This window comes from Pituophis catenifer, unplaced genomic scaffold (assembly GCF_029215685.1).
Source record: "Pituophis catenifer annectens isolate HBS135680 unplaced genomic scaffold, rPitCat1.0.hap2 SCAF_7, whole genome shotgun sequence".
In the NCBI taxonomy this organism is placed as follows: domain Eukaryota; kingdom Metazoa; phylum Chordata; class Lepidosauria; order Squamata; family Colubridae; genus Pituophis; species Pituophis catenifer.
This window is the reverse complement of record NW_027256887.1, coordinates 7,739,140-7,766,072: the sequence shown is the minus strand read 5'-3', so window position 1 is coordinate 7,766,072 and position 26,933 is coordinate 7,739,140. Positions and strand designations below refer to the sequence as shown.

The following is a 26,933-nucleotide window of genomic DNA, read 5'->3' as shown; positions in this document are numbered from 1 at the left end:
CATTTTTCTCCAGAGCCTTTCTAGAAGCCTGGGGAGGACGAAAATGGCCTTCCCCACCCCTCAGAGGCCCTCCGGAGGCCGGAAACGGCCCGTTTCTCAACTTCCAGTGGCACCATAAGGCCCATTTTTCTCCAGAGCCTTTCTAGGAGCCTGGGGAGGACGAAAATGGCCTTCCCCACCCCCCTGGAGGCCCTCCGGAGGCCGGGAACAGCCTGTTTCCTGACTTCCGGTGGGTCCAGAAGGCCCAAAAATCAGCTGGCTGGCACACGCATGCACGCTGGAGCTGAGCTAGGCAACGCTCGCGTGCCCACAGATATGGCTCCGTGTGGCACCTGTGGCACGTGTGCCATAGGTTCGCCATTACAGATATAGGGAGTTCCGAGTATGGACTTTCTTTGAAAAGTCAGACTATTCAGGATTGATAAATTCAAAATTTCCTTGTATCTAGGCAACCCTTTGGATATTGCTCCAGGGGCTCCTATTTCTATTGGCCCAACCATTGATTTCTTCCTCCACAATCGTTCAACTTCAGTTTGCAAATTGTGATATTTTATTTATTTTTTTCTAGCTGCGATTATCTCTCTTTTATTCATTAAACATGAAACTCAGTCAACTGAACATTTAACAACGTATCACAAATACCATTGACTGGCCCTGATGGTTGATATGGGTTGCTGCCAGCATCCTAGGTATGAACCAAGTACCTTCTTAAAATGTACAATTTTTAATTTTTTTAAAAAAAAATATTATTATTTCCAGCTGCTATTATTATTTTAATAATAATAATAATAGCACTTTTCGTCGGGCCCTAAAAACCTATTTTTTTTCAGTTAGCCGGGCTGTCCTGATTTTACAGTTGGTTTTAAAATCTGATATGGATTTTAATTGAAAAGTTTTAAATTACGGGCCAAATTTATTTAATTATTTTAAATCTATTTTTAACTTTTGTGTATAAATGTTTTTTATCTTGGCTGTTCACCGCCCTGAGTCCGAAAGGAGAAGGGTGGTATAGAAATCTGAAAAATAAATAAATAAATTATTGTTGTTGTTGTTGTTATTGTTGTTATTGATCATCGCACAGTCAGCCAGATGTTCAGATTGGGTTTGGCAGTTTTGTGTACCTATCATATCCTTACCAAGGACCTGGGATATTATTATGATCGTCCTTGTTTTGTTGTTGTTAATAATAATAATCATAACCATCACCATCATAATAATAGTCCTCCTGCTGTTTAATATATTTCTTTTCACCATAAACGTTGAAAAGTTTTATTTTCTGTGTTTCGGCCAAAATATTTAATAATTTTAAGGGATTTTTAATATTTGTATTATCTGTATTTTATCTTGGCTGTTCACCGCCCTGAGTCCTTCGGGAGTAGGGCGGTATAGAAATTTGATTAAATAAAAAAAAAATAAAAAAAAAATAAAAATAAATAAATTTTCCCCCTGCTTTTTATTTTCCACACAAACTAGCCCAACATTGAGGGTGATGATAAAATAATCCATTTCAGATTGAGGAAGAAGGGATCTATAAACATGGCCACTTTAATAACAATAGCATTTAGATTTATATACCGCTTCATGATGCTTTTACAGCCCTCTCTAAGTGGTTTACAGAGTCAGCCTCTTGTCCCGCAACAATCCGGGTCCTCATTTTACCCACCTCGGAAGGACGGAAGGCTGAGTCAACCTTGAACCTAGTGAGATTCGAACTGCCGAACTGCAGCTAGGCAGTCAGCTGAAGTAGCCTGCAGTACAGGGGTGAGTTCTAAAAATTTTTACTTTATCTACTCATGTATTTTTGCAGGCACTGGTCTACCCATTTATTTTTGCAGGCACTGATCTACTCATGTATTTTTGCAGGCACCGGTCTACTCATTTGTTCTCTTTTAACACTGATCAGCTGTAGGGCAGCCCTTTGAAGCCCCGCAGCAAGAGTTTAAACAGGTTTTTTCCCTCTAGCCATCAGCTGGGACTCAGGAGGCAGCAATAGATTGGGGGTGGGACCAAATAAAAGGTAAGAATAACGTGGGGGGTGAGTGGGTGGGGCGCGGGGGGCAGGAGGGCAGAACTGGTTCGGTGACGTCATATCGTCACCGCTACCGGCTCGGGAGAACTGGGCCGAACCGGGAGGAACCCACCACTGCTGCAGTACTGCACTCTAACCACTGCGCCACCTCGGCTCTTTAAGATCTATAGACTTCAATTCCCAGAATTCCCCAAGCGACACGGATGGACTGCAGCCAGCTGGGGAATTCTGGGAGTTGAAGTCCACACATCTTCAAGTGGTCAAGTGGTCAACTCTGTTCTATAATCTTGGGGTGGGGGGTTTAAGTCAACGTAAGGGCTTAAAGTTGATTGATCCTTAGAATTGGAGGACTATGGTGTGTAGGTGAGCTGAGTTAAACCAGTCTTTTCTTCGTTTCCTCCTGTGTAGGCCTATGACTATGAAGCGATTGAGAAATTAGCATTTGGATATTAGAGACGAAGACAGCAGAATTGCTTGCGTGTTATCAAGAGGGATAGACTTCAATCGACACAAGAGGCATGTCAGAATTGAAATTCAGGGAATGTTTGCATATATTTATCAGATAAATTCTGTTTTTCCCTCCACCCTGAAGGGCAATCTCCCTGTGGATGGATCACAGGCTCATCCTCATGACAACACAGCACAAGATACTTCATAAAGTGCTTTTAAATGAAAGATTCCCTCATGGCCCGTGGGCCGGATCTGGCCTACGATGTGGTTGGATCCGGCCCGCAGAGCCGTATCCTGGTCTACCTAATGCGAAGAGGAAACATGCCAGCAGTTTGGGGAATGGCGTCAAGCTGGCCACGCCCACTCAGTTGGCCACGCCCACCAAGTCAGCCACACCTACCCAGTTGGCCACGCCCCCCCCAGAGGTCAGTCACAGCCCTGATGCGCCCCACAATGAAATTGAGTTTGACACCCTTGCCCTATGGGTGCCCTACGAGAGCCTTGCCCTACGGGTGCCCTACGCGAGCCTTACAGAGGCTCTCTCCTGCACAACTTGGGTGATACAGGTGACTGGGGGGTGGGGGGGGCGCCACGTTGACAGCGTGGTTGTGATGCAGCCTGGATTCTGCCCCTTCTTCCTTCCCAGTTGCTGGACACGTGGTTCCGTGGTCCTTCTTGGCGTGGGCTGCCGGAGCGATGGGTGACTTGCCTTCCACGGGAGATTCTGCCCGACGGATTGTTTTCCCACCTGCTCGCGAAACCTTCTGCTTGTTCTTGCTAGACCCTGGTTTATTACATTTGGGAAACACTGCTAGACGTGTTTGTTAAAGAAAGGTTTTGTTAGATCTATACAGGCAGTCCTCGATCTACGACTACAACCGAGGCCCAAATTTATGTTGCCAGGTGAGAAAATTTGTGAAGCGAGTCTCGCCCCCATGGTACGACTTTCCTTGCCACATTTGTTAAGTGACTCCCTGAAGTTGTTAAGTGAGTCACAGCAGTTGTTAAGTACATCTGGCTTCCCCCATGGAATTTGCTCGTCGCAAGGTCACAAAAAGAGGATCCCGTGACCCCGGGACGCTGCAACCGTCATAAATGTGAATCAGTTGTCAAGCATCCGAACGGAACTCTCTTGACCACAGGGATGCCGCAATGATCGTAAGGGTGAAAAATGATCGTCAGTCACTTTTTTTCACTGCCGTTGTAACGTTGAATGGTCACTAAGCAAACTGTTGTAAGTCGAGGACTCCCTGTATTTTAAAAACAGGACTTGCAATTCCTGGAAAGGAGGAAAGCCCAGAAGGTCTACTTAAATTGAGATAGAAAAATGGGCTCTCCCATCTCTGTGCTGCTGATTCTGTTCGCCTGAGGATGATTTTTGGATGTTGCTGTTGTAATTATATTATTATTGTTGTTGTTGTTGTTGTTGTTATTACCCTTGGGCTGGTGACATTGTCTGGTGGATAGCGTTTTCTTATTTTTGAGAGCAGTGCATCAGAATTTCATTTTAATGGGTGCCATTGTGTATACAGGAAAATGACAATAAAGGCTATTCTATTCCATTTCATTCCATATTTTCTTATTCTATTCTATTCTACTCTATTCTATTCTATTCCATTCCATTCCATTCCATTCCATATTTTCTATTCTATTCTATTCTATTCTATTCTATTCTATTCTATTCTATTCTATTCTATTCTATCCTATCCTATCCTATCCTACCCTACCCCACCCCACCCCACCCCATCCCATCCCATATTTTCTATTCTGTTCTCTTCTCTTCTGTCCTGTCCTGTCCTGTCCTGTCCTGTCCTGTCCTGTCCTGTCCCGTCGCGTCCTGTCCTGTCCCGTTCCATTCCATTCCATTCCATTCCATCTTTTTGTAAAACACCAAAGACTTGGATTTGCCATCAAGCTATGGGATAAGATGAGTGAGTGCACAACAGAAGGTTCGCTTGGCACCAACATTATTATTTTTAATTTTTTTTGGTGCATTGGATTGTAGTAGTTTAATAGTTTATAGTTTTAATATTGATTTATTTATTAGAATTTGTCAAACAAAAACTAGAACAAGAATAAAAGAATAAAAATACATTGACAGGGACGATGGGCACGTTAGTGCACTTATGCACGCCCCCTTCTGCTAACCACTTAAGAAATATGGTTTTTATGTGTGTGTGTGTTTTTCAATTTTTGATCGGCAGCTGCCACCCTTGGTTTGCCATAAGACTTAGAAAGGGTTTAAATCAGGGGTGAAATGCTCCCGGTTCGGACCGGATCGCCCGATCCGGTAGCGATGGCGGTGGGTGGTTCGGAGAACCAGTAGCAAAAATCCCTGCGCCCCCCTACCACCACCATGCCCAGCTGAGTCGCACGATCAACAGAGGCTTTTTTTTTTTAACTTTTCAAAGCATTTTTTCTACCACCTCCTCCGACGAAAAAATGCTTTTAAAAGTTAAAAAAAAGGCCTCTGATGATCGCGTGGCTCAGCTGGGATCATCAGAGGCTTTTCAAAGCATTTTTTTCTGCAACCTCTTGGCCAAAGAGGTGGTTTAAAAAAAATGCTTTGAAAAATCTCTGACGATCCCAGCTGAGTTGCCTGATCGGCGGAGGCTTTTCAAAGCATTAGAAAAAAGGCTTTGAAAAGTTTTTTTAAAAAAAAAGTTGGCCACGCCCACCCAGTCACATTACTAATGTGAATGATGTAGGAATAGTACAGGGTCAGCTGTATGAACACTGAAGGACCCTCTTTATTCACATTATTATAAGAAAGAAATGTGCTTGTTTAGAGATTACACTAAGTCAGCTAAATTCCATTCTTGGTAATATATATATATCTTCTGAGGGGCCTAGTTGTCAAGAATGCAAGGACATCCATACGAAACAAAAGTTACTTATTATCCAAAGCAACCATGAATCTACGCATCAGCAATCACAGAACTGAGGAAGGTTGTTTAGCTAAGATAATCTTATGGACTAGAAAATAATGTAGGAATTTAGTAATTTAGAAAGTATCAATTATCATGTAACAAATGTATGTTAACCATATATGGAAAACTGCTGTGCTCACAAAATCCTTTGTCTTGGAGATGTATAAAAGCAGTTTTATCAGAGCTCTTCTTGGTTCAGAACTGCAGATACAAATCTGATTCTGAAACTGCGCAATAAAACTGTCTCTGGCTGACCAGGAATGTTGTTTGGTCTCATCATTCCATAACATTACCACCACCACCACCAAGCCACGCCCACAGAACTGGTAGTAACAAATTTTACATGTCACCCCTGGTTTAAATAAATAAATAAATAAACAATGCCTATTGGACAGGTCCATCAGTGGTGGAGCAACAAATCTGGAAGATCACTTTGCGCCAGATTAAAATCTAAAATAACTTTAAACTGGGGCAGGGCTAGGAAAAAAAGAAACCCACCACCAGAATCTCTTCTTCAAGTGGAACAAAACTGCTATTCCAAGTTTTAGGTGAAGGAATTGTGGAGGAAGCAGAGTTCCTTTCCGATCTGACTGGTATTTCTTTAAGGAAGTCACGTACCGGCATCTCGCAGCTGCAAACAAGCACATCTTGGAGCAGATTTTGTAGTCCCACCGGACCGGTACTTCAGTCCTTGCTGTCAAAAAAACAACAACTGGAAGACATTCAACCTTGCCTTTTAATGGCACTTCTGCGGAAACGCTAAGGGGGGAAAAGATGCTGGATCAGATAACAGTTAAATTTACGGGACCAGGATTTAAAATTGGTTGCTGACAAAAGAAACAGCCAGCGAGTTTGGTCATCACGATGCCAGCCAGGCGTGCTTTGACAAACACTTTGATGAGGGAATGGGCAAGAGCTCTGCCATTTCAAAGGGAAGCCATCCCATTGTAAATGGATCAAGTCTTAGGGCCGTGATGGTGAACCTATGGTACCTGTGCCACAGGTGGCACGCGGAGCCATATCTGTGGGCACGTGAGCGTTGCCCTAGCTCAGCTCCAGCACGCATGAGCATGCCAGCCAGCTGATTTTTGGCCCTTCCAGGCCCACCAGAAGTTGGGAAATGAGCCATTTCCGGCCACTGGAGGGCCTCCAGCGGGGTGGGGAAGGCTGTTTTTGCCCTCCCCAGGCTCCTAGAAAGCCTCTGGAGCCTGGGGGGGTGAAAAATGGGCCTTCGGTCCCACCGGAAGTTGAGAAACAGGCCATTTCCAGCCTCCGGAGGGCCTCCAGGTGGGTGGGGAAGGCCATTTTCGCCCTCCCCAGGCTCCTAAAAAGGCTGGGGAGCCTGGGGAGAGCGAAAAATGGGCCTACCAGACCCAAAAGCAGTGGGAGTGTCGGGGGGGTCACGCATGCATGTACGGGGGCAGGACGCATTGAATTATGGTGTGGGCACGCATGTGTGCAACCCCCCCTGCACTCCCCCCCGCTTTTGGCACACGACGGCAAAAAGGTTAGCCATCACTGTCTTAGGGTATGGTCATCGAGGGGTTCACCGACCAATCTTCTTCTGATCTGCCTGGAATCTTCTCAGAATGTTATGTCAGGCAGGGGTGGGCTTCAAAAATTTTAACAAGGGGTTCTCTGCCCGGTTGCTGGGTGGGCGTGGCCTAATCGCCTCCTGCACCATGGCGCGGGGGGGGGGGCGTTTTTGCCCTCCCCAGGCTCCGGAGGCTTTCATTGAGCCTCCGGGAGGACGAAAATGGCCTCCCCAGGCTCCAGAGGCCCTCTGGAGGCCGGAAAGGGCCAGTTCCTGAACTTCCAGTAGGCCCATTTTTCGCCCTCCCTGAGCCTCCGCACGCACCATGCACTTACCTGCATCCAAAATGGGCATCGTGGGGACTCCTGGGATGGGCAGGGCAAGCCAGGAGTAGGATTTGGGGGTTCTCCGAACTGCACCAAATCTTAACTAGAGGTTCTCCCGAACCCCTGCGAACCTCCAGCAGTCCACCCGTGATGTCAGGGTAATTGTTTTATTTTTTTTAAAAAAAGAACAAGGATTCTTTCTATCATCTGGTCATCCACAGATGGTTTTTCCAAGAAAACAAAGAAAATTCAGCCAGATTATCAACTAGTTCCTTCGGTAACCAAGGATACAACTCATTCCCTTCCAAAAAAAAAAAAAAAAAAAGTCCTATTCTGTGTCTACCCATTTCACGTTTCCATCCTATCTCCCCATTACTGATGGTATAACCAGACCCCCTTTTCAAAAAAAAAAAAAAAAAAAAGACCTGAGGAATTCCACTTTGTGTGTTCGTGTGTGTGTCTAATTGTGAAAGTTGGCCTTGGCAAGGTGGACGTTAGAGAAGACACTGGACAAGCACCTACTAAATCCTAATGGAAACAGAGTCAATGCACAGATGTCTGTCTACTCAGGGAGCCGTGCTTATCTTGCTTCAACCCATTTTTTTCTCCCCTCTTCCAGAAAGAACCTGTGACAAGACTAACATTCATTTGTAGGTTCGAAACTGTGACATCCCCTCGAAATTCAGACTGGGATCCTTAAAGAGTCTGATACAGACGTGAGTTTCAGCAGGTTCTGACCAGTTCTGAAGAACCGGTAGCGGAAATTTTGAGTAGTTCGGAGAACCGGTAATAAAAGTTCTGACTGGCCCCGCCCCCATCTATTCTCTGCCTCCTGAGTCCCAGCTGATCGGGAGGAAATGGGGATTTTACAGTATCCTACCCCTTCCATGCCAACCAAGCCACGCCCACCAAGCCATGCCACGCCCACCAAGCCACACCCACAGAACCCATAGTAAAAAAATTTGAATCCCACCACTGGTCTGTTACCATTGTGATTTTGTGGTACCTTGTAATAAGATCCTCGCCAGCGCACTTCCGAACCGGTAGGGAAGGTAAGTAGATTTCACCCCTGCATGGCTCTTACAATTTATATATTTTATATAGCTTATATTATATTTATAGCACCAACACTTAGACTTATACACCGCTTCACAGTGCTTTACATCCCTCTTTAAGCGGTTTACAGAGTCAGCCTCTTGCCCCTCCATGGCTTAGGACCTGGGTACCTACGAGACCGTCTTTTGCCACCAATAGCCTCCCACCGACCAGTTCGTTCTCACAGGGAGGGACTACTCAGTCAAATTATGTCGACTGGTGACTCCCAGGGGGAGGGCCTTCTCTGTGGGGGCTCCAACCCTTTGGAATGAACTGCCCCCGGAGATACGGAATATCCCTGATCTCCGTGCTTTCCGCCGTGCCCTCAAGACCCTGATGTTCCAACAGGCGGGGTTAAACATACAAACATGTGAATGATTTTTTAAATGTTATCTAATTCTGGGTTTTATTTAATTGACCAAACTAAGTAATAATTTTAATTAGCGATTTTATGATGTTTGTGTGTCTATATTTTTCTTGACTGTACACCGCCTTGAGTCCTACGGGAGAAAGGCGGTATAGAAATATAATAAATAAATAAATAAATAAATAAATAAATAAATAAATAAATAAATAAATAAATAAACAAACAAACAAACAAACAAACATCTCAGAAGGATGGAAGGCTGAGTCAACCCTGAGCCGGTCAGGATCGAACTCCTGGCAGTGGGCAGAGTCAACCTGCAATACAGCATTCTAACCACTGAGCCTCGAGGAAGGATAATAAGAAAGGGAATATGGGAGGGAGAGAGGGAGAGAGGGAGAGAGGAGGGAAGGAAGGAAGGAAGGAAGGAAGGAAGGGAGGGAGGGAGGGAGGGAGGGAGGAAGGAATAGCAATAGCACTTAGACTTATATATCGCTTCACAGTGCTTCACAGCCCTCTCTAAGCGGTTTATAGAGTCACCCTATTGTCCCCCAAACAATCTGGGTCTTCATTTTACCGATCTCGGAAGGATGGAAGGCTGAGTCAACCTTGAGACGATCAGAATCGAATTCCAGGCTGCGGGCCGAGTTTGCCTGCAATACTGCATCCTAACCACTGTGCTAGTGGCTTTTACTCAAATTACTTTTAAGGCACCGAGCCAATAACCTGGGTTATTTCATCATTCCAGAGCACAGAAGCTTGTAATTTCTTGCTTCCTTACCATTATGGAGGAAGCTTGGTCCGTTTCAGCTACCACAGGAAAAATGTCCAGCAGAATCGATAACGGCTGAATTGGTTTCTCCCTCCTGTGGTTGTCTAAACCAGCGACTTCAAGGTGTATGGTCAGGGGTGGGCTGTTGGGGGTTGGCAGGGGCTCGGGAGAATCTGTGCAGTTCGGAGAACCCCCAAATCTCACTCCTGGCTGTTTCCGCCCACCCCACCCCACCCCTCCCAGGAGTCCCCACGCCAGTGGAGGGTTCCTCCCGGTTCGGTCCGGTTCGGCCAAGCCAGTAGCGGTGACGATATGATGTCACCGAACCAGTTCTCCCCTCCCCGCCCTCCCACCCCCCCCACCCCCCACATTATTCTTACCTTTTATTTGGCCCCACCCCCAATCTATTGCTGCCTCCTGAGTCCCAGCTGAGGACTAGAGGGAAAAAAAACTGTTTAAACTCTTGCCGCGGGGCTTCAAAGGGCCGTCCTACAGCTGATCAGTGTTAAAAGCAAACAAATGTGTCGGGCCGTAAGTGCGAGGACTGGTCATAAGTGCGAGGACCTTCCAGAAATGACTCTGACCAGCTAGCCACGCCCACCTAGTCACATGACCTCCAAGCCACACCCACAAAATAAGCCACGCCCACAGAACCGGTAGTAAAAAAATTTAGAACCCACCCCTGCCCCATGCGGCCTGTTTTGGATGCCGGGTGCGTGCGGAGGCTCGGGGACGGTGAAAAACAGGCCTACCGGAAGTTCAGGAAGGCCGGAAACAGGCCTGTTTCTGGCCTCCAGAGCTTGGCGAGGCCATTTTCACCCTCCTGGAGGGTTGAGGAAAGCCTCTGGAGCCTGGGTAGGGCAAAAACGTGCTCCCCCCCTTGGTGCAGGAGGCCGACTAGGCCATGCCCACCATGGCCACGCCCACCCAGCAACCAGGCAGAGAACCCCTTGCTAAAATTTTTGAAGCCCACCCCTGTGTGTGGACTTCAATTCCCAGAATTCTCCAGCCAGCATGAGCAAGTGGAAGACTTTTGGGAGTTGAAGAGCGTCACGCCTCTCAAAGGTTGCTGAGGTCCAGAAGCTCTCGTCCAAACAGATCAAAGCATCTCTACCTATCGTTTTCTAGGGTTAAAATCAGAATTAGGATCTCGAGCGGCTAACAACGTTGACTCAAGAAATAGCAATAAAATCATTAAACGCATAAAAAGATGGGCAATGGGATGCTTCTCTCTCACACACCAAAGGCCTTCATGGCTCTTCTGAACAACTGCCGGGTGGGGGAGGGGACATCTGTATCTTGGGGGGAGCCTCATTCCTGAGGGTATGTGCTGCTGGAGAGAAGGCATCCTTTGGGGGCTCCAAGTAGAAAATATTGATAATTGAAGGAACCCAAGCACACCAGTCTTCGGAACTGAATCAGCCAGGTAGATCCTAGCTGTCCCTCAAGTGACCATTGTCTGAATGTCCAGAGAAAATAAGCATATTAAAAATTTAGTGCGATGATCAAGGTATTGAACTTAGAGTGAGAAAACCCAACTTCAGTCTTGGCCATGGACATTCCCTCGGTGACTTTGGACTAATCTCTCCCTCTCCCTTTTCCTCCGTCTCTCCATCTTTGTCTCTCCCTGTCTCTTTCTCTTTCTTTCTCTCTCTCTCCCCCTCTCCCATCCCTCCCTCTCCCTCTCTCTCTCTCTCCCTTTCTCTCTCTTTCCCCTCTCTCTCCCTCCCACTCCCTCTCTCCCTTTCTCTCTCTTTCCCCTCTCTCTCCTTCCCTCTCCCTCCCCCTCTCCATCTCCCTCTCTCTCTCTCTCCCTCCCTCTCTCCCTCTCTCCCTCCCTCTCCCTCTCTCTCCCTCCCTCTCCCTCTCTCTCCCTCTTTCTCCCTCCCTCTCTCTCCCCCTCTCCCTCTCCCTCTCCCTCTCTCTCCCTCTCTCTCCCGTTCTCCCTCTCCCCCCCTCTCTCTCCCTCTCCCTCCTTCCCTTTCTTTCTCTCTCTCTCTCTCACACACACACACACATCCAACCTATCTCCAAAAAAAAAATGGCTACTGTGAGCAGGAGTCAGTAGAAATATCAGAAGCTTTGTGCAAAGATGAATGGCATAATGGAAGATATATGATACATATATCAAAACATATAAAGGACAGTTCCCGGAATTGGCTATGTCTAGTCTAGTGAAAAGAAGGACAAGGGTGACATGAGAGCAATTTTCCAATATTTGAGGAGCTGCCCCAAAGAAGAGGGGGTCAAGCTATTCTCCAAAGCACCCGAGAGTAGGACAAGAAGCAATGGGTGGAAACTAATCCAGGAGAGAAGCAACTTAGAACTAAGGAGAAACTTCCTGACAGTTAGAAAAAAATCAATCAGTGGAACAACTGGCCTCCAGAGGTTGTGAATGCTCCAACACTGGACGTTTTCAAGAAGAGATTGGACGACCATTTGTCTGAAGTGGCGTAGGGTTTCCTGCCAGACCAGAAGTTTGGACTAGAAGACCTCCAAGATCCCTTCCAATTCTGCTATTCTATTGTTCTGTTGTTCTAGGTACACAGGTTACAGTTAACATCAAGAGAGGAAACTTTCAAGGAGACTCATTATCACCTCTACTGTTCGTTATTGTATTGATTCTTGTGTTAACAACACTAACCAAGTCAGGCCATGGCTGGAAAACATCAAAAACATCTGCCAAGCCATCCCAGTTCTTTCACTGAAGATCTGAAGCTGTACGGAGAAACACCATCTGAAATAGAATCACTGCTCAGCTCTGTCCATCTATACAGCCAAGATATCAACAAGGGAAAAATTGTGAAAACTAGAAATTAAAGAAATTGGGGAGGAAAGCTATGGCAAAGCTAGACAGCATACTAAAAAGCAGAGATATCACCCTGCCAACAAAAGTGCGTATAGTCAAGGCTACGGTTTTCCCAGTTGCAATGTGTGGCTGTGAAAGTTGGATCATAAGGAAGGCTGAGCGCCAAAGAATTGAGGCTTTTGAACTCTGGTGCTGGAGAAGATTCCTGCGAGTCCCTTGGACTGCAAGGTGATCCAACCGGTCAGTCCTAGAGGAGATCAACCCTGACTGCTCTTTAGAAGGCCAGATCCTGAAGAGGAAACTCAAATACTTTGGCCACCTAATGAGAAGGAAGGACTCACTGGAGAAGAGCCTAATGCTGGGAACGATTGAGGGCAAAAGAAGACGACAGAGAACGAAGTGGCTGGATGGAGTCACTGAAGCAGTCGGCGTGAGCTTCAATGGACTCCAGAGGATGGTAGAGGACAGGAAGGTCTGGAGGAATGTTGTCCATGGGGTCGCGATGGGTCGGACACGACTTCGCAACTAGCAACAAGAAGAAATCAAGATGCCATACGGAAATAACAACAAGAATCTGAATGAAGAAGCTCACTACATATACCTGGCCATCCTTCAAGCTGACAACATCAAGTATATTGAAATCAAGAGGAAGGTTAGATCCAATCTAGGTTGGTCCCTGCGACCAGAAGATTTGTCTTCCGAGCTTTCGGACTTCTACTGGAGCCCATCTTCAGGGAACTTTTACTCTAACAGAGTGTGTGCTGTTTTGTGTGTAGTATTTATAGTGCCTATTGTAAGTGGCTTTTTAGATGTTGATTGGGGTGTGTCGATGGTGGCTTTTAAATTAATTAATCTGTCAGATTACAGATTAAGTTAATTAATCTGTCAGATTACAGATGAACAGAGTTGGAAGGGACCTTGTAAGACATCTACTCCAATCACCCATGCCCAAGCAGGAGACCCTACACCATTTCTGACAGATGGCAGTCCAGTCTCTTCTTGAAAGCTTCCAGTGATGAAGCTCCCACAACTTCCGAAGGCAACTTCTGTTCCATGGGTTGATTGTTCCTACTGTCAGAAAGTTCCTCCTCATTTCCAGGTTGAATCTCTCCTTGATCAGTTTCCATCCATTATTCCTTGTCTGGCCTTGGAAAAAGTCATTTGCTTGCGCTGCTCAGCCCTCACCTTCTAAGTACTTGATAGGCTGGTAGTAAATCAGCACTCCTGTGACTGTTTCCCAGGCTTCAATCATTTCCCTGGCTGTTTTTGTGCCTACCCGTCCAACAATCTTAAGGTAAAGGTAAAGGTTTCCCTTGCACATATGTGCTAGTTGTTCCCGACTCTAAAGGGCGGTGCTCATCTCCATTTCAAAGCTGAAGAGCCAGCGCTGTCCGAAGACGTCTCCGTGGTCATGTGGCTGGCATGACTCAACACCAAAGGCGCACGGAACGCTGTTACCTTCCCACCAAAGGTGGTCCCTATTTTTTCTACTTGCATTTTTTACGTGCTTTCGAACTGCTAGGTTGGCAGAAGCTGGGACAAGGAACGGGAGCTCACCCCGTCATGCGGCACTAGGGATTCAAACTGCTGAACTGCCGACCTTTCGATCGACAAGCTCAGTGTCTTCAGCCACTGAGCCACCGCATCCCTTGATTGTTACCAACAATCTTAGTAGCTGCAAAATTGAATGTGTGTCCTTAGTCATTGCAGAGTGAGGGTACCAATGAGTTCGGGCCTCCTAGTCTGACCGCTCACTTGTGTTCAAGATTAGCATTGAATACTGTACATCATTAGAATGAATAAGATCCTAAAGTCCGAACTTAATGGAGGAAATACCAAGAAGGCAACCGATATCTGCGTAATACCAGTCATTAGAAACATAACTGGAATAGTGTTTTGGGCTCAAACCGAACTAAAAAAGTCCTCGATAGGAAGGCTAGAAAAACAATGACAAGGAATCATGTCAGAGGTGAAATCCAGCAGGTTCTAACAGGTTCTGGAGAACCGGTAGCGGAAATTTTAAGTAGTTCAGAGAACCGGCAAATACCACCTCTGGCTGGCCTCAGAGTGGGGAGGGAATGGGGATTTTGCAATATCCTTCCCCCAGGATGGGAGGGAATGGGGATTTTGCAGCATCCTTCACCTGGAATGGGGTGGGAATGGAGATTTTGCAACATGCTTCCCCTGCCATGCCTACAGAACCGGGAGGGAAAAATTCTGGATTTCACCCCTGAATGATGCCCTTCATCCACGCAGTGATGCTACCTATCAAGGTGGGCATGGGGTATTGAAGTAAATCAGACAGTTGAAGACAAATAAGGGCATTAGAAGAATATCTTGAAGGCCAGTGAGGAAGAGGCATGGAGTCTAGTACACCATGAAGAATTACTGAATATCGGAGAAACCAAACTGTCTTACAAGAAAGACCAAATGGAAAAAAAAAAATGGAAAAGAGATATGACAAGACAAAAAAATTGCATGGCCAATACACACTCACACACACACACACACAAACTAGCAGACAACGCAGATAACCCTAAGACCTGGCAATGGCTAGGAGCAAGAAAGTGAAGATAGAGAGGGCTGCACAAGACCAAGCCTTAAGACCAGGGGTGAAATCCAGCAGGTTCTGACAGGTTCTGGAGAACCGGTAGTGGACATTTTGAGCAGTTCAGAGAACCGGCAAATACCGCCTCTGGCTGGCCCCAGAGTGGGGTGGGAATGGAGATTTTGCAATATCCTTCCCCCAGGAGTGGGAAGGGAATGGAGATTTTGCAGTATCCTTCCCCTGGAGCGGGGAGGGAATGGGGATTTTGCAGTATCCTTCCCCCAGGAGTGGGGAGGGAATGGGGATTTTGCAATATCCTTCCCCCAGGAGTGGGGAGGGAATGGGGATTTTGCAGTATCCTTCCCCTGGAGCGGGGAGGGAATGGATATTTTGCAGTATCCTTCCCCAGGAGTGGGGTGGGAATGGAGATTTTGCAGTATCCTTCCCCTGCCAAGCCCACCAAGCCACTCCACGCTCACCAAACCACGCCCACAGAACCAGTAGTAAAAAAAAATTGGATTTCACCACTGCTTAAGACCAAACGCATACAAATCCAGAATTGAGAAGAAAAGCCAACGGACAGCAAATGCCATCTCTTGCAAAGAAGCCGAAGTAGGAACACTGAACCATCTCGGGAGCTGCTGCCAGAAGATCACACAGGCTGACGACAAACAGCGGCACAGAAAGCGGCAACAATGGCGCATTGGAAGATCGGCAAGAAATGCCATTTTGCCTGCCAACAACAGACCCACGAATAGAAAACGAAGAAGCTATAAAGTTCTCTGGGACTTTAAAACTCAGGCCAGCCCCTGCCACACAACAGATGAGACTTAAAAGGTGCAGATTAAAAAGAGACAAACAAGTCTGGATAGTGGGCGTTGCAGCACCTGGAGACGGCAAAACAGATGAGAAAGAACGAGGGAAAATGACACCCTATAAAAACCTGCAAATGGAAATAGAACGACTGTGGCCAAAGGAAACAAACTTCCCATCAGTCAATTGCTTTACTTGGAAGAGCGTATATTTTGCGTGGGCCCTTCCGACGCCACCCATCAACATTTGCCCATTCCAGGTGGAATGGAAAAGACCCAAAAGATGGATTAAAAATGCCAAATCTCATCTACGTCTCTGGCTGACTGCAACCAACCAACCATTAATTATGTGATAATGTTTTTATTAGTTCTTAAATAAACCACGGGCAAAACTGCTCCGAATTCCTTGAGGTCATTGTCCTAACTGATTTGAATCTTCTCCTAGCTTTGCCTGGGAGAAATCTGCTTTTAAGTGTTGAAAGGAGAAGGAAGAAGATTTTAACAGATGAACAGAGTTGGAAGGGACCTTGTAAGTCATCTAGTCCAACCTCCCCATACCCAAGTAAGAGACCCTACACCATTTCTGACAGATGGCAGTCCGGTCTCTTCTTGAAAGCTTCCAGGGATGAAGCTCCCACAACTTCCGAAGGCAACTTCTGTTCCACGGGTTGATTGCTCTCACTGTCAGAACATTTCTCCTTATTTCCAGATTGAATCTCTCCTTGTTCACTTTCCATCCATTATTCCTTGTCTGGCCTTCAGCTGCTTTGGAAAACAACTTGACCCCCCTCCTCTCTGTGGCAGCCCCTCAAATATTGGAAGACTTCTATCATTTCTTTCCTGGTCCTTCTCTTCACTAGACTAGCCATGCCTGGTTCCTGCAACCATTCATCGTACGTTTTAGCCTCCAGTCCCCTAATCATTTTACAGCCTGAAATGGTGCCCTGAATAATTCTAGAATCATCATAAACAAATACTGTAGGAAGCACTTTGGAAACCATGGAGTAATGGCCAGAAATGAGATTTTTTTTTTTTTTATCAAGTACAAATCTTGCCAGATTCTTACCTCGGTTGTTTTGGTAATTGCCCTAATATATCATGGGAGATGCCAACTGTTCATGGGATGCTGTCGACATAATATACCATCTTGACTCCAAGCACAGCTTTTGATAAATTGCCCGTTATTGCCAACCTAGTTAATTGTGGGCTAGATGGAATGACAAATAAGCAGAAATCGAGATCGATAATCCCATCGAAAGCACGGTTTGTCCTCCTCAAACCGAAGGGAACTATTGATCAGGTTGACTGAAGAATCAGTCCTGGGGTTGTCCATTTTTAATCAAGATTTTTATTATTATTATTATTAATGGCTTGGATGGAGAGGAGAAGAAGATTCTAATCAAACCGAGTGAGATAGCTAACGCTCTGGAACGCAACCATCGCATTCCAAATGATATTGATAAGTGAGGGAAAGGGTTGAGAAATAACAGCATGAAACTGAATAAAATAAGGATTAGGAGGGAGGACATGATAGCAGTATTTCAGTATTTGAGAAGTTACTACAAAGAGGAATAAATAAATTTATTTTCCAAGATTTGTTCTCAATAATTAAAAAATCTCATTTCTGGCCATAGTTTCCAAAAGTGCTTGCTACAGTATTTGTTTATTTATTTATTTGTTTGTTTGTTTTAATTTGTATACCGCTCTTCTCCAGCAGGACTCAGGCCGGTGAACAGCCAGAATAAAACAGAACATACAAAATTTAAAAACAGTTTAAAAATAATTAAATATTTTTGTCCGCAATTTAAAACAACCCAATTAAAATCAATTAAATTTAACCAAAACTGTGGGATCAAGCCAGCCCGGCTAGGTGAAATAAATAAGTTTTCAGGGCCCGACGAAAAGTCCGGAGTTCTGGTATTGTACGTATCTCTGGGGGGAGGTTGTTCCAGAGGGCGGGCGCCGCCAAAGAGAAGGCTCTCCCCCTGGGGGTTGCCAGCCGACACTGTCTGGCGGACGGTACCCTGAGGAAGACCACACTGTGCGAGACTACTGGCCGGTTGGAGACTATTGGTGGCAGAAGGCGGTCTCGTAAATACCCTGGCCCTAAGCCATGGAGTGCTTTAAAGGTGGTCACCAACACCTTGAAGCGCACCTGGAAGACCACCGGGAGCCAGTGCAGCTCGCGCAGAAGAGGTGTCACATGGGAGCGCGTCACTCCCATAATCCCCCGCGCGGCCACATTCTGGACCAGCTGGAGCCTCCGGGTGCACCCCAGGGGGAGCCCCATGTAGAGAGCATTGCAGTAGTCCAGGCAGGAGGTGACGAGTGCCTGAGTGACCGTGTGTAGGGAATAGAATAATCTAGAATAATCATGCGTTGATGATTATTCTAGAATGATTCAGGATTTCAGACGGTAATAGCAATCAAGATGGTTAGGGGACTGGAGGCTAAAACATACGATGAACGGTTGCAGGAACTGGGCATGGCTAGTCTAGTGAAGAGAAGAGAAGGACTAGGGGAGATATGAACAGTGTTCCAATATTTGAGGAGCTGCCACAGAGAGGAGGGGGTCAAACTATTTTTCAAAGCACCAGAGGACAGGACAAGAAACAATGGATGGAAACTAATCAAGGAGAGAAACAACCTGGAATTAAGCAGAAACTTCCTAACAGTTAGGACAATTAACCAATGGAACAGCTTGCCACCAGAAGTTGTGGATGCGCCATCACTGGAGGCTTTTAAGAAGAGAATGGACATTCGCTTGTCTGAAATAGTATAGGATCTCCTACTTGAGCAGAGGGCTGGATTAGAAGACCTCCAAGGTCCTTTCCAACTCTATTCTGATTGATTAATTATTATTCATCTAGGAAACGAAAGTAAAATGTGCAGGAATGCAAGTGGAGAGGGGGAATAATGACTTGGTAACGTTACCTGAGCTGAGAGACCTATTGGACTATAAGCAGAATGTAAGTCAGCAGTGTAAAAGATGGCTGCCAAAAATATTAAGATTTGAAGATGCGCTAGCTAGGATGTCAGCAGAAGTTTCTAAATCACAAGAAGAAGGAATTCCCGTTTATTCCATTCAGCTCCAACTCTATTTTGAGTACTCTATTCAATTCTGGACATCGCATGTTAAATTATTCAGAGAAACTCAGACAAAGCAAGGCAACGAGGAGGTTTGGGGAACTAGAAACTAAGACAACAAGGAAAGCATCTCAAGGTGCCAGAGAAGATTTGAGTGCACAGTGGCCTGGGACAAAGAAACTTTTTGAGATGGGTTGGCTTCACCGCAATGAAATCCTTCCTCTTGACTCCTGAGATACTGTACACTCCATGAGGTCCTTGGTCCTCTTTGAGCATGGTGCTTTTCTTGCAGATGTTTCATCACCCAAGTAGGGCACATCATCACTGATCAACACATTATTTAGTCAATCCATGAAATGTCTACAAGAAAAATGTCTACAAGCTCTGAGAGCACCAAGGATCCCACTCTTGAATCCTGACCTACAAATATTCACTTCTATCTGTACTATACTCTCCTCTTCTTCTAGTTTTCAGTGCCTACCCTGTCAGGGTTCCCACGGATGCCCTAATTAAATCATGAGCCTCGAGCCAAGCTTCAAAAGAAATCCAGTTATTTGCTAGGAGCTCCATGTCCACACGTTCACCCAAATGAAGCCAACTCTGACCCCACATAATTTACAGCCCTAATCATGACCCTGTTTTCTCCCCCCTGCCCCCTCCCAGGGTGTGTCATCAATCACATTCACCAATGGAGCAATTTCATGGGTTTTAGAGATCACTCCCCTCCGGCCACTGTGGGTAACCCTGGGATACAGCCTTGAGAAAGATATGTCTGGAATGTGCTCCTGTCTTTGGGTGCCGTGTTGCTTCGTCGGTTCCCCATCCCTCTTGCCTATGGCAACTCAAGAGCAGGCCAAGGATGCTTTACAAGTTGACATACCCACTATTTTGCTTTGACTAAAAAAAATCTCTGGAAGGAGACTGAAGGAGCTGCAAATGTTTAGCCTTCAGATAAAGAGGAGAAAGGATGAGAAGGACAGAAGGTTCCATGGGAGGCTGAGGGAATCCTTTCAGATTTCAAAGTGCAGGACACAGGTAGATGAGAAGCTGGATTTTGATGGAACGGTAGAACTTCATTCCAAGCAATAATTCAAGGAGCAGCTGGTCACTCCTTTCAAGCAGAGGTTGGACCAGAATTCCTCCACCTTGGTCGCTTGAAGATGGTTGGACTTCAACTTCCAGAATTCCCCAGCCAAGCATGCTTTTAAGAGCGGCAGACTTCATGATGGCTGGGGAATTCTAGAAGTTGAAGTCCACTCATCTTCAAGCAACCAAGATTGAAAAACATTGGACTAGAGAGTCCTGTGTCTCAGGGGGCTTTAATTTTGGATTCCAGATTGGAATCCAATGTTCTGAAATTTACCTTTCCAACCGAGGGGTTTTCCTTAATTCTTCGGGCAACCGAGCAGTTCTTGTCAGCTCTAGGAAACTAGACTTGGTCAACCCGAGATAATGTACAAAAGAATTTCCTTCTTGGCAGGCAGAAATTCCACTGAAATGCTCAGCCACCAACCCCTTTGCCCATCTATGTCTCAAAGCTAGTAATCTGGGTGGATTTAAAGTCCATAAAGTACTCAGATGCCATTCCCCACAGCTGCTCGTCGGAAAATAATGAAGATAATTCCCTCTGCATGGTTTTAAAAATCAAATATGCTTGATCCTCCAAAAAGGAACCTTTGCTGCTGCATTTGAGATTCCAAAACAAACAAACAAACAACAACAACAAAAAAAACACTACCACATTTCTAATAATAATAATTGAAAACCTACTTCAAAAAAAAAAAAAAACAAGCCATAGTTTAATTTAATTTACGTACTCGGGTCAGTCTATTTATTTCCTCTCTGCCTTAAAGCAAGGAAGAGAGACTCTGGAATCCTGAAAGAGAATCTTAATTAGAAATTCAGCAAAATTGCGTTATGGCTATATTCCCTTCCCCCTCCCAGGGTCTGGCAGAAATGTTCATTTCCCGGACTCAACTTATAGCAAGAAGGAAGGAAGGAAGGAAGGAAGGAAGGAAGGAAGGAAGGAAGGAAGGAAGGAAGGAAGGAAGGAAGGAAGGAAGGAAGATAAAAAGTCTTGTCATGATTGTGATGGTTGCATTCCCAAACCTACATAATCTCATCCATTCAGCAGAAGACCAAAAGGAGAAGAAAAAAAAATAGATTTATTGGCAGGGCAAGAAGGATTTAAATTACCTTGGCTTGAGTTTTTTTGGCCTTCTTAGATCAAATTAATGCACAGGAGTTAGGAATATTGTGGATAGGTATCCTTAAAGGTAAAGGTTCCCCTCGCACATACGTGCTAGTCGTTCCCTACTCTAGGGGGCGGTGCTCATCTCCGTTTCAAAACCGAAGAGCCAGCGCTGTCTGAAGACGTCTCCGTGGTCATGTGGCCGGCATGACTCAACGCCAAAGGCGCACGGAACGCTGTTCCCTTCCCACCAAAGGTGGTCCCTATTTTTTCTACTTGCATTTTTTTACGTGCTTTCGAACTGCTAGGTTGGCAGAAGCTGGGACAACTCACGGGAGCTCACCCCGTTACACAGCACTAGAGATTCGAACTGCCGAACTTTCAATCGACAAGCTCAGCATCTTAGCCCCTGAGCCACTGTATCCTTAGGCAGGAATTAACCATTTTTTTCCCAAAATGCTTTTTTCAAAGGACAACTCGACTTTCTTGATATTTTTTCATTTCCCCCTTGAAAAGGTTTTGCTTCCTCATCCAAGAAGCTTCCTCGGTTTAGAAAGTTCAGAAGCTGCTTGGATGACAAATGAGTTGTTTTCAAGGAGGGTGAGGGAAACAACAACCCAAGAAAATCCAGATGCTTTTGAAAAAAGCACCTTTGGGACAACCATGACCTGGATGAGAAGAAAGACTCCATAGACATTCAACCGTTCTTTTCCTAGCTGTGCAAGGTGGACAAAGAGAAGACAGAGAGAAGTCAAACCAAGAAGATCTCCTGTCTCAGTAGCTCCAGAGGAAAGGAGAGGTCCTCCTAGTGATTGAGGTCATCTTCTTTCTCTTTGTGATCCAAGTTGAACAATGAGAGGGCTGAACTTAAGGAACAAACTCCTGCCAGCCATCAAACAATAATCTACCAAGCAACCATCCATTTTATGGATGGATTGTCTACTCTGAGGTCATCTGATGCCCACTTAGCACAAACTTGAATCCATACAAGCTTTATTTAATAACTTCTACCTTTTCCATTAGTTTTTTTTTTCCTCCCCCAAGAGTCCATCACTGGACGCTGTCATTTAAAAACAGTGACCAGCTCCTTCAAGGCATAAATCTCGTCTAGGTCCCAATCAGAAAACGCCTTCAGAAAACTCCGTCCGAAAAGCTCCACAATTGCTAAAATGTTTTTTTTTTTTTTTTGCACTACATCCAAAGCTTTGGATTTGTTTGAATGAAACTGAACCCAGAAACATTCGATAGGCAGGCAGGCAGTCCTTGACTTACAATAGTTCGTTTAGTGACCAGTTACAACGGCCCTATAAAAAGTGACATTAAGAGCCTTGATAGTACAGTGGTCTAAGCACCCTTTTATTAACACAGCTGCCTGCAATTACTGCTGGTTCGAATCTCTCCAAGGCTCAAGGTTGACTCAGCCTTCCATCCTTTCTAAGGTAGGTGAAATGAGGACCCAGTTTGTGGGGGCAATAAGCTGACTTTGTATAAATATACAAAAGGATGAAGGCTATTGCTTAACGCATTGTAAGCCGCCCTGAGTCTCCGGAGAAGGGCGGCATATAAATCAAAATTAAAAAAAAAAAGAGCGTTTTTCACACTTATGACCATTGCAGCATCCCCGTGGTCAGGTGGTCAAAACTCAAACATTGGGCCACTGGCTCAGATTTACGACGGTTGCATTGTCCCCGGGGTCACATAATTCCCTTTTACGACCTTTTGACAAGCAGACTCAAAGGAGGAGCCTGGTGGTGCAGCAGACTAAAGCACTGTTATTAACATCAAACTTGTCTGCAATTACTGTAAGTTCGAATCTCCCCAGGCTCAAGGTTGACTCAGCCTTCCATCCTTTCTAAGGTAGGTAAATTGAGGACCCAGATTGTGGGGGCAATAAACTGACTTTGTATAAATATACAAAAGTATTGCTTAATGCACCCTGAGTCTCCGGAGAAGGGCGGCATATAAATCAAATTTTAAAAAAAAAATGGGGGAAGCCAGATTCACTTAACAACCGGGTTACTAATTTAACAACTGCAGTGATACACTTTGCAACTGTGACACTTTCTGTAACATGGAACAACATTTATGACTATCTCGCTTAACGGGAGAAATTTTTGGGTTCGTTTGTAGTCATAAGTCAAGGACTACCCCTATTGAGAAAAACCCAGGTCCTTCAAGCAGGCCAGCTGCTGACATCCGACCTCACCGAGGACCAGAAACAGGATGCAATCTTGCAATGGATCACAGTTTACAGAATAAAGATTGCCATTTATGTAATTTAATTCTCACCAAAGGTACAAAACTTAGACAACGCAATGCTACGAGAATGCTGAAAATAGGACTTTGTCACACATACAAGGAAAGGGTTGCTGTGGGTTTTTTTTTAACTTTAAAATAGGAAATCTATTCCTTAGCTAAAAGTCTATATAGAGGTCAGGGTTTCGTATCTCACAGTAACATGGCTATTTTCATCATACACATATTAAAAATAGAAATATTTTAGCTTGAAACGATGGTATCTACAAAAATTTGTTAACTATCCATGGGAGGGGGGAAAATGGCCTTAGAAGACAGGGTTATAAGAGGGAGGGGATTTGAGGCTGGGGGCTACCAATGAACTATACAAGAAATCCCCACCATTTTGGAGTTTGTTTATGAAAATAAATTTGCTCTACAAGCAAAGTCCTTTTTTTCCCCAAAAGGTCCCTCGGATAAATGGGAAACGGATGCCAAACTAACTCCTTGCTGGTTTTAAATCTTTGCTCAGCATATGCTGAGTCATCCAAAGCAATGAATCGTGGTTGTTGTTGTGTTTTTTTTAAAAAAAGAATTGACTAACTTTGAGATGGTTTTTTTTTTTTTAGATAAGCTACCCAACTTAAAAAATAAAAATAAATAAAACGAAAGTCATTTCTTCCCTGATTAAATCACAACAGGAGTCTTGCGTCCTTCACAAATCGGTCTCCCGGGTAGAATCCATACAAAGTGCATAAAGGGACTTCCTAAGATCTATGGTGCTATTGGCTTTGAGGTTGGTTTTCTCCACCGACCTGGTCCCGTTGTGGGTCTCGTCGAGGTGCTCCAAGTGCATCACGGATTTACAGGAGGAGTTTTTACTCTTCGCCTCTTCCTCTGAGCTGCCGTGAACGCTTCCCGGGTCATCTTGGAGAAGACTTTGATCCGTCTCTCGGTGGTAGAAGTAGTTGAAGTTGGACACGATAACCGGCACAGGTAGGGCGATGGTGAGCACACCAGCAATGGCACACAAGGAACCCACAATTTTTCCTCCGACGGTGATGGGGCTCATATCACCGTAGCCCACTGTCGTCATGGTGACCACAGCCCACCAGAAGGCATCCGGGATGCTGGAGAAGTAGGATTCGGGGTCATCGGCTTCAGCAAAATAGACGGCGCTGGAGAAGAGGATGACCCCGATGAAGAGGAAGAAGATGAGGAGGCCCAGCTCCCTCATGCTAGCTTTCAAGGTCTGTCCCAGGATCTGTAACCCCTTGGAGTGCCTGGACAGCTTGAAGATCCTGAAGACTCTTACCAGGCGAATGACCCGCAGGATGGCCAAGGACATAGCTTGCTGCTGGCCTCCACTGTTGCCCTGTTGTTGTTGTTGTTGCTGCTGCTGTTGTGGTTGTGGTTCTCCCTTCTGCTGCTCATGTGCCAGCTCGGTGCCCAGAGTGATGAAGTAAGGGATGATGGCCACCACGTCGATGATATTCATGATGTTCTTGGAGAACTCCGGCTTGCTGGGACAGGCGAAGAACCGTACCAAGAGCTCGAACGTGAACCAGATGACGCAAGTGGTCTCAATGACGAAGAAAGGGTCGGCTAGGATGCCCGGACGTGGCGTCTGGCCCGTAGGATCCCGGATCTCCGCCGGCTCCTCTTGGAACTCCGGCAAGGTCTCCAAACAAAAGGTGACAATGGAGATGAGGATAACCAACACGGAGACGATGGCGATGCCCCGAGCCGAGCCGGAGCTCTCGGGATACTCAAAGATCAGCCACACCTGACGTTGGAACTCATGAGTGGGCAGAGGTTTCTCTTCCTCCCGCAGGAAGCCTTCCTCCTCCCGGAACCGCTCCAAGGCCTCCTCGCCCAGCTGGTAGAAGCGCACCTCGTCGGCGAAGACTTCCAAGGAGACGTTAACCGGCCGGCGGAGTTTTCCTCCCGACTGATAGTAATAGAGGATGCCGTCGAAGCTGGGCCGGTGCCGGTCGAAGAAATACTCGTTGCGCAGAGGATCGAAGTAGCGCAGCCGTTTAGCCGGGTCGCCAAGCAGCGTCTCCGGGAATTGGTCCAAGGTGCCCAGGCGCGTCTCGAAGCGCAGGCCCGACACGTTCAGCAAGACGCGCTCGGCCAGCTCCCCTTCCCCAGCGCTCTCCATCTCGGCGGCTGCCATGGCCAGGCCGAGCCGAGCCGAGCCGGGACGGGAGGAAGGGAGGGAGGCCGAGGCTCTCCGGCTCGTCCGCCCTGGCTCAGCCTCGCTCGCCTTCTGCGGGGCCGGCGGTGGTCCTTGGGCAGCCTTTGGCGGCGAGGGTCCGGCTCCCAGCCGCCCCGACGCCCTTCCTTTCCTTGGGGCGCCCGAGCGCAAGCCACCGGCCGGGGACCCCGCGCCGAAGATGCCGCGCACCGCCCGCGCCTGACGTCAAGGAGGCTGCGCTTCAGCGCCCCGGCGGGCGGACGAGCGAAGCGGGGAGGGGACGGAGGCAGGCGGGGAGGGAGAGAGAGAGAGAGAGAAGGAGGGAGAGACGGAGGGAGGGAAGGAAGGAAGGCTGCTTTCGGTCCGCTTCCCCCGGTGCGTCTCCAGGCCTCCCCGCGCATTGGAGATGGAGAAGCAGAGAAGTCTCCATCGCGCCCCAGGAGGACCAGCCTCGGTTTTGGATTGAATCGCGCATTCCCTGTGGCTGAGCGTGGGAGCAGCTCTGGGCGCCCTCTCCGCGCAAGGGATTGGCCGCGGAGAGGCAGCCCGGAGGATTTCCCAACGCTAGCCCCAACTGGAGACCGGGGAGGGGGCTGAGAAGCGAAGCAGCCCCCGGAGGAGTTCCCAGCGCGCCCCAGTTGGAGACCCCTCCTCCCTCCATGCGCGCTGGGAAATCCCTGGAGGACTTCCCAGCGCGCCCCAGTTGGAGACCCCTTCCTCCCCCTATGCCCGGGACTGGGCAGCCCCCGGAGGATTTCCCAGCGCGCCCCAGTTTGAGACCCCTCCTCCCCCCCCATGCCTGGGACTGGGCAGCCCCCGGAGGACTTCCCAGCGCGCCCCAGTTGGAGACCCCTCCTCCCTCCATGCGCGCTGGGAAATCCCTGGAGGACTTCCCAGCGCGCCCCATTTGGAGACCCCCTCCTCCCCCTATGCCCGGGACTGGGCAGCCCCCGGAGTATTTCCCAGCGCGCCCCAGTTTGAGACCCCTCCTCCCCCCCATGCCTGGGACTGGGCAGCCCCCGGAGGACTTCCCAGCGCGCCCAGTTGGAGACCCCTCCTCCCCCCCCCCCATGCCTGGGACTGGGCAGCCCCCGGAGGACTTCTCAGCGCGCCCCAGTTGGAGATCCCTCCTCCCTCCATGCGCGCTGGGAAATCCCTGGAGGACTTCCCAGCGCGCCCCATTTGGAGACCCCCTCCTCCCCCCATGCTCGGGACTGGGCAGCCACCGGAGGATTTCCCAACGCGCCCCAGTTGGAGAACTCCCCCGCCGCCTAGGACTGGAGGAGGGGGTCTGAGAAGCGAAGCAATCCCCCCCCCCAAGGCAGCCAAAGGGAACGGCCTCTGGGCAGCCCAAGGCGCGCGGAGGGGTGCAGCCGCATCTTCTCCGGCTTCGGGATCGCCCTGCGAGGAAGCGGGCAATGGGAGACCGAGTCCGCACCGGCGCTGCCTAAGGCCGGTTGAGTTTTGAAGGCGCTGGGTTGGAAAGGAGAGAAACTTGGGGAGGGGGACAGAGTCCAGCCTCAGGGGTGAGAGACACCCCCCTCCCCCCAG

The 26,933-nt window shown here is 47.2% G+C and overlaps 2 protein-coding genes across 2 annotated transcripts in view; both read right to left on the bottom strand.

Moving 5' to 3' along the window:
• Nucleotides 1–7,297, bottom strand: part of NTF3 (neurotrophin 3) — a 172,436-nt gene extending 165,139 nt beyond the window's left edge. The window contains exon 1 of the mRNA XM_070947481.1: nt 7,279–7,297. Coding sequence (XP_070803582.1) covers nt 7,279–7,297 — 19 coding nt within the window. The remainder of the gene's footprint in view (nt 1–7,278) is intronic.
• Nucleotides 7,298–23,897: 16,600 nt separating this feature from the next.
• Nucleotides 23,898–25,361, bottom strand: LOC139319187 (potassium voltage-gated channel subfamily A member 5-like). Its single transcript, XM_070946920.1, has one exon. It carries the CDS (start codon nt 25,359–25,361, stop codon nt 23,898–23,900), a length of 1,464 nt encoding a protein of 487 aa, XP_070803021.1.
• Between the last annotated feature and the right edge of the window lie 1,572 nt (nt 25,362–26,933).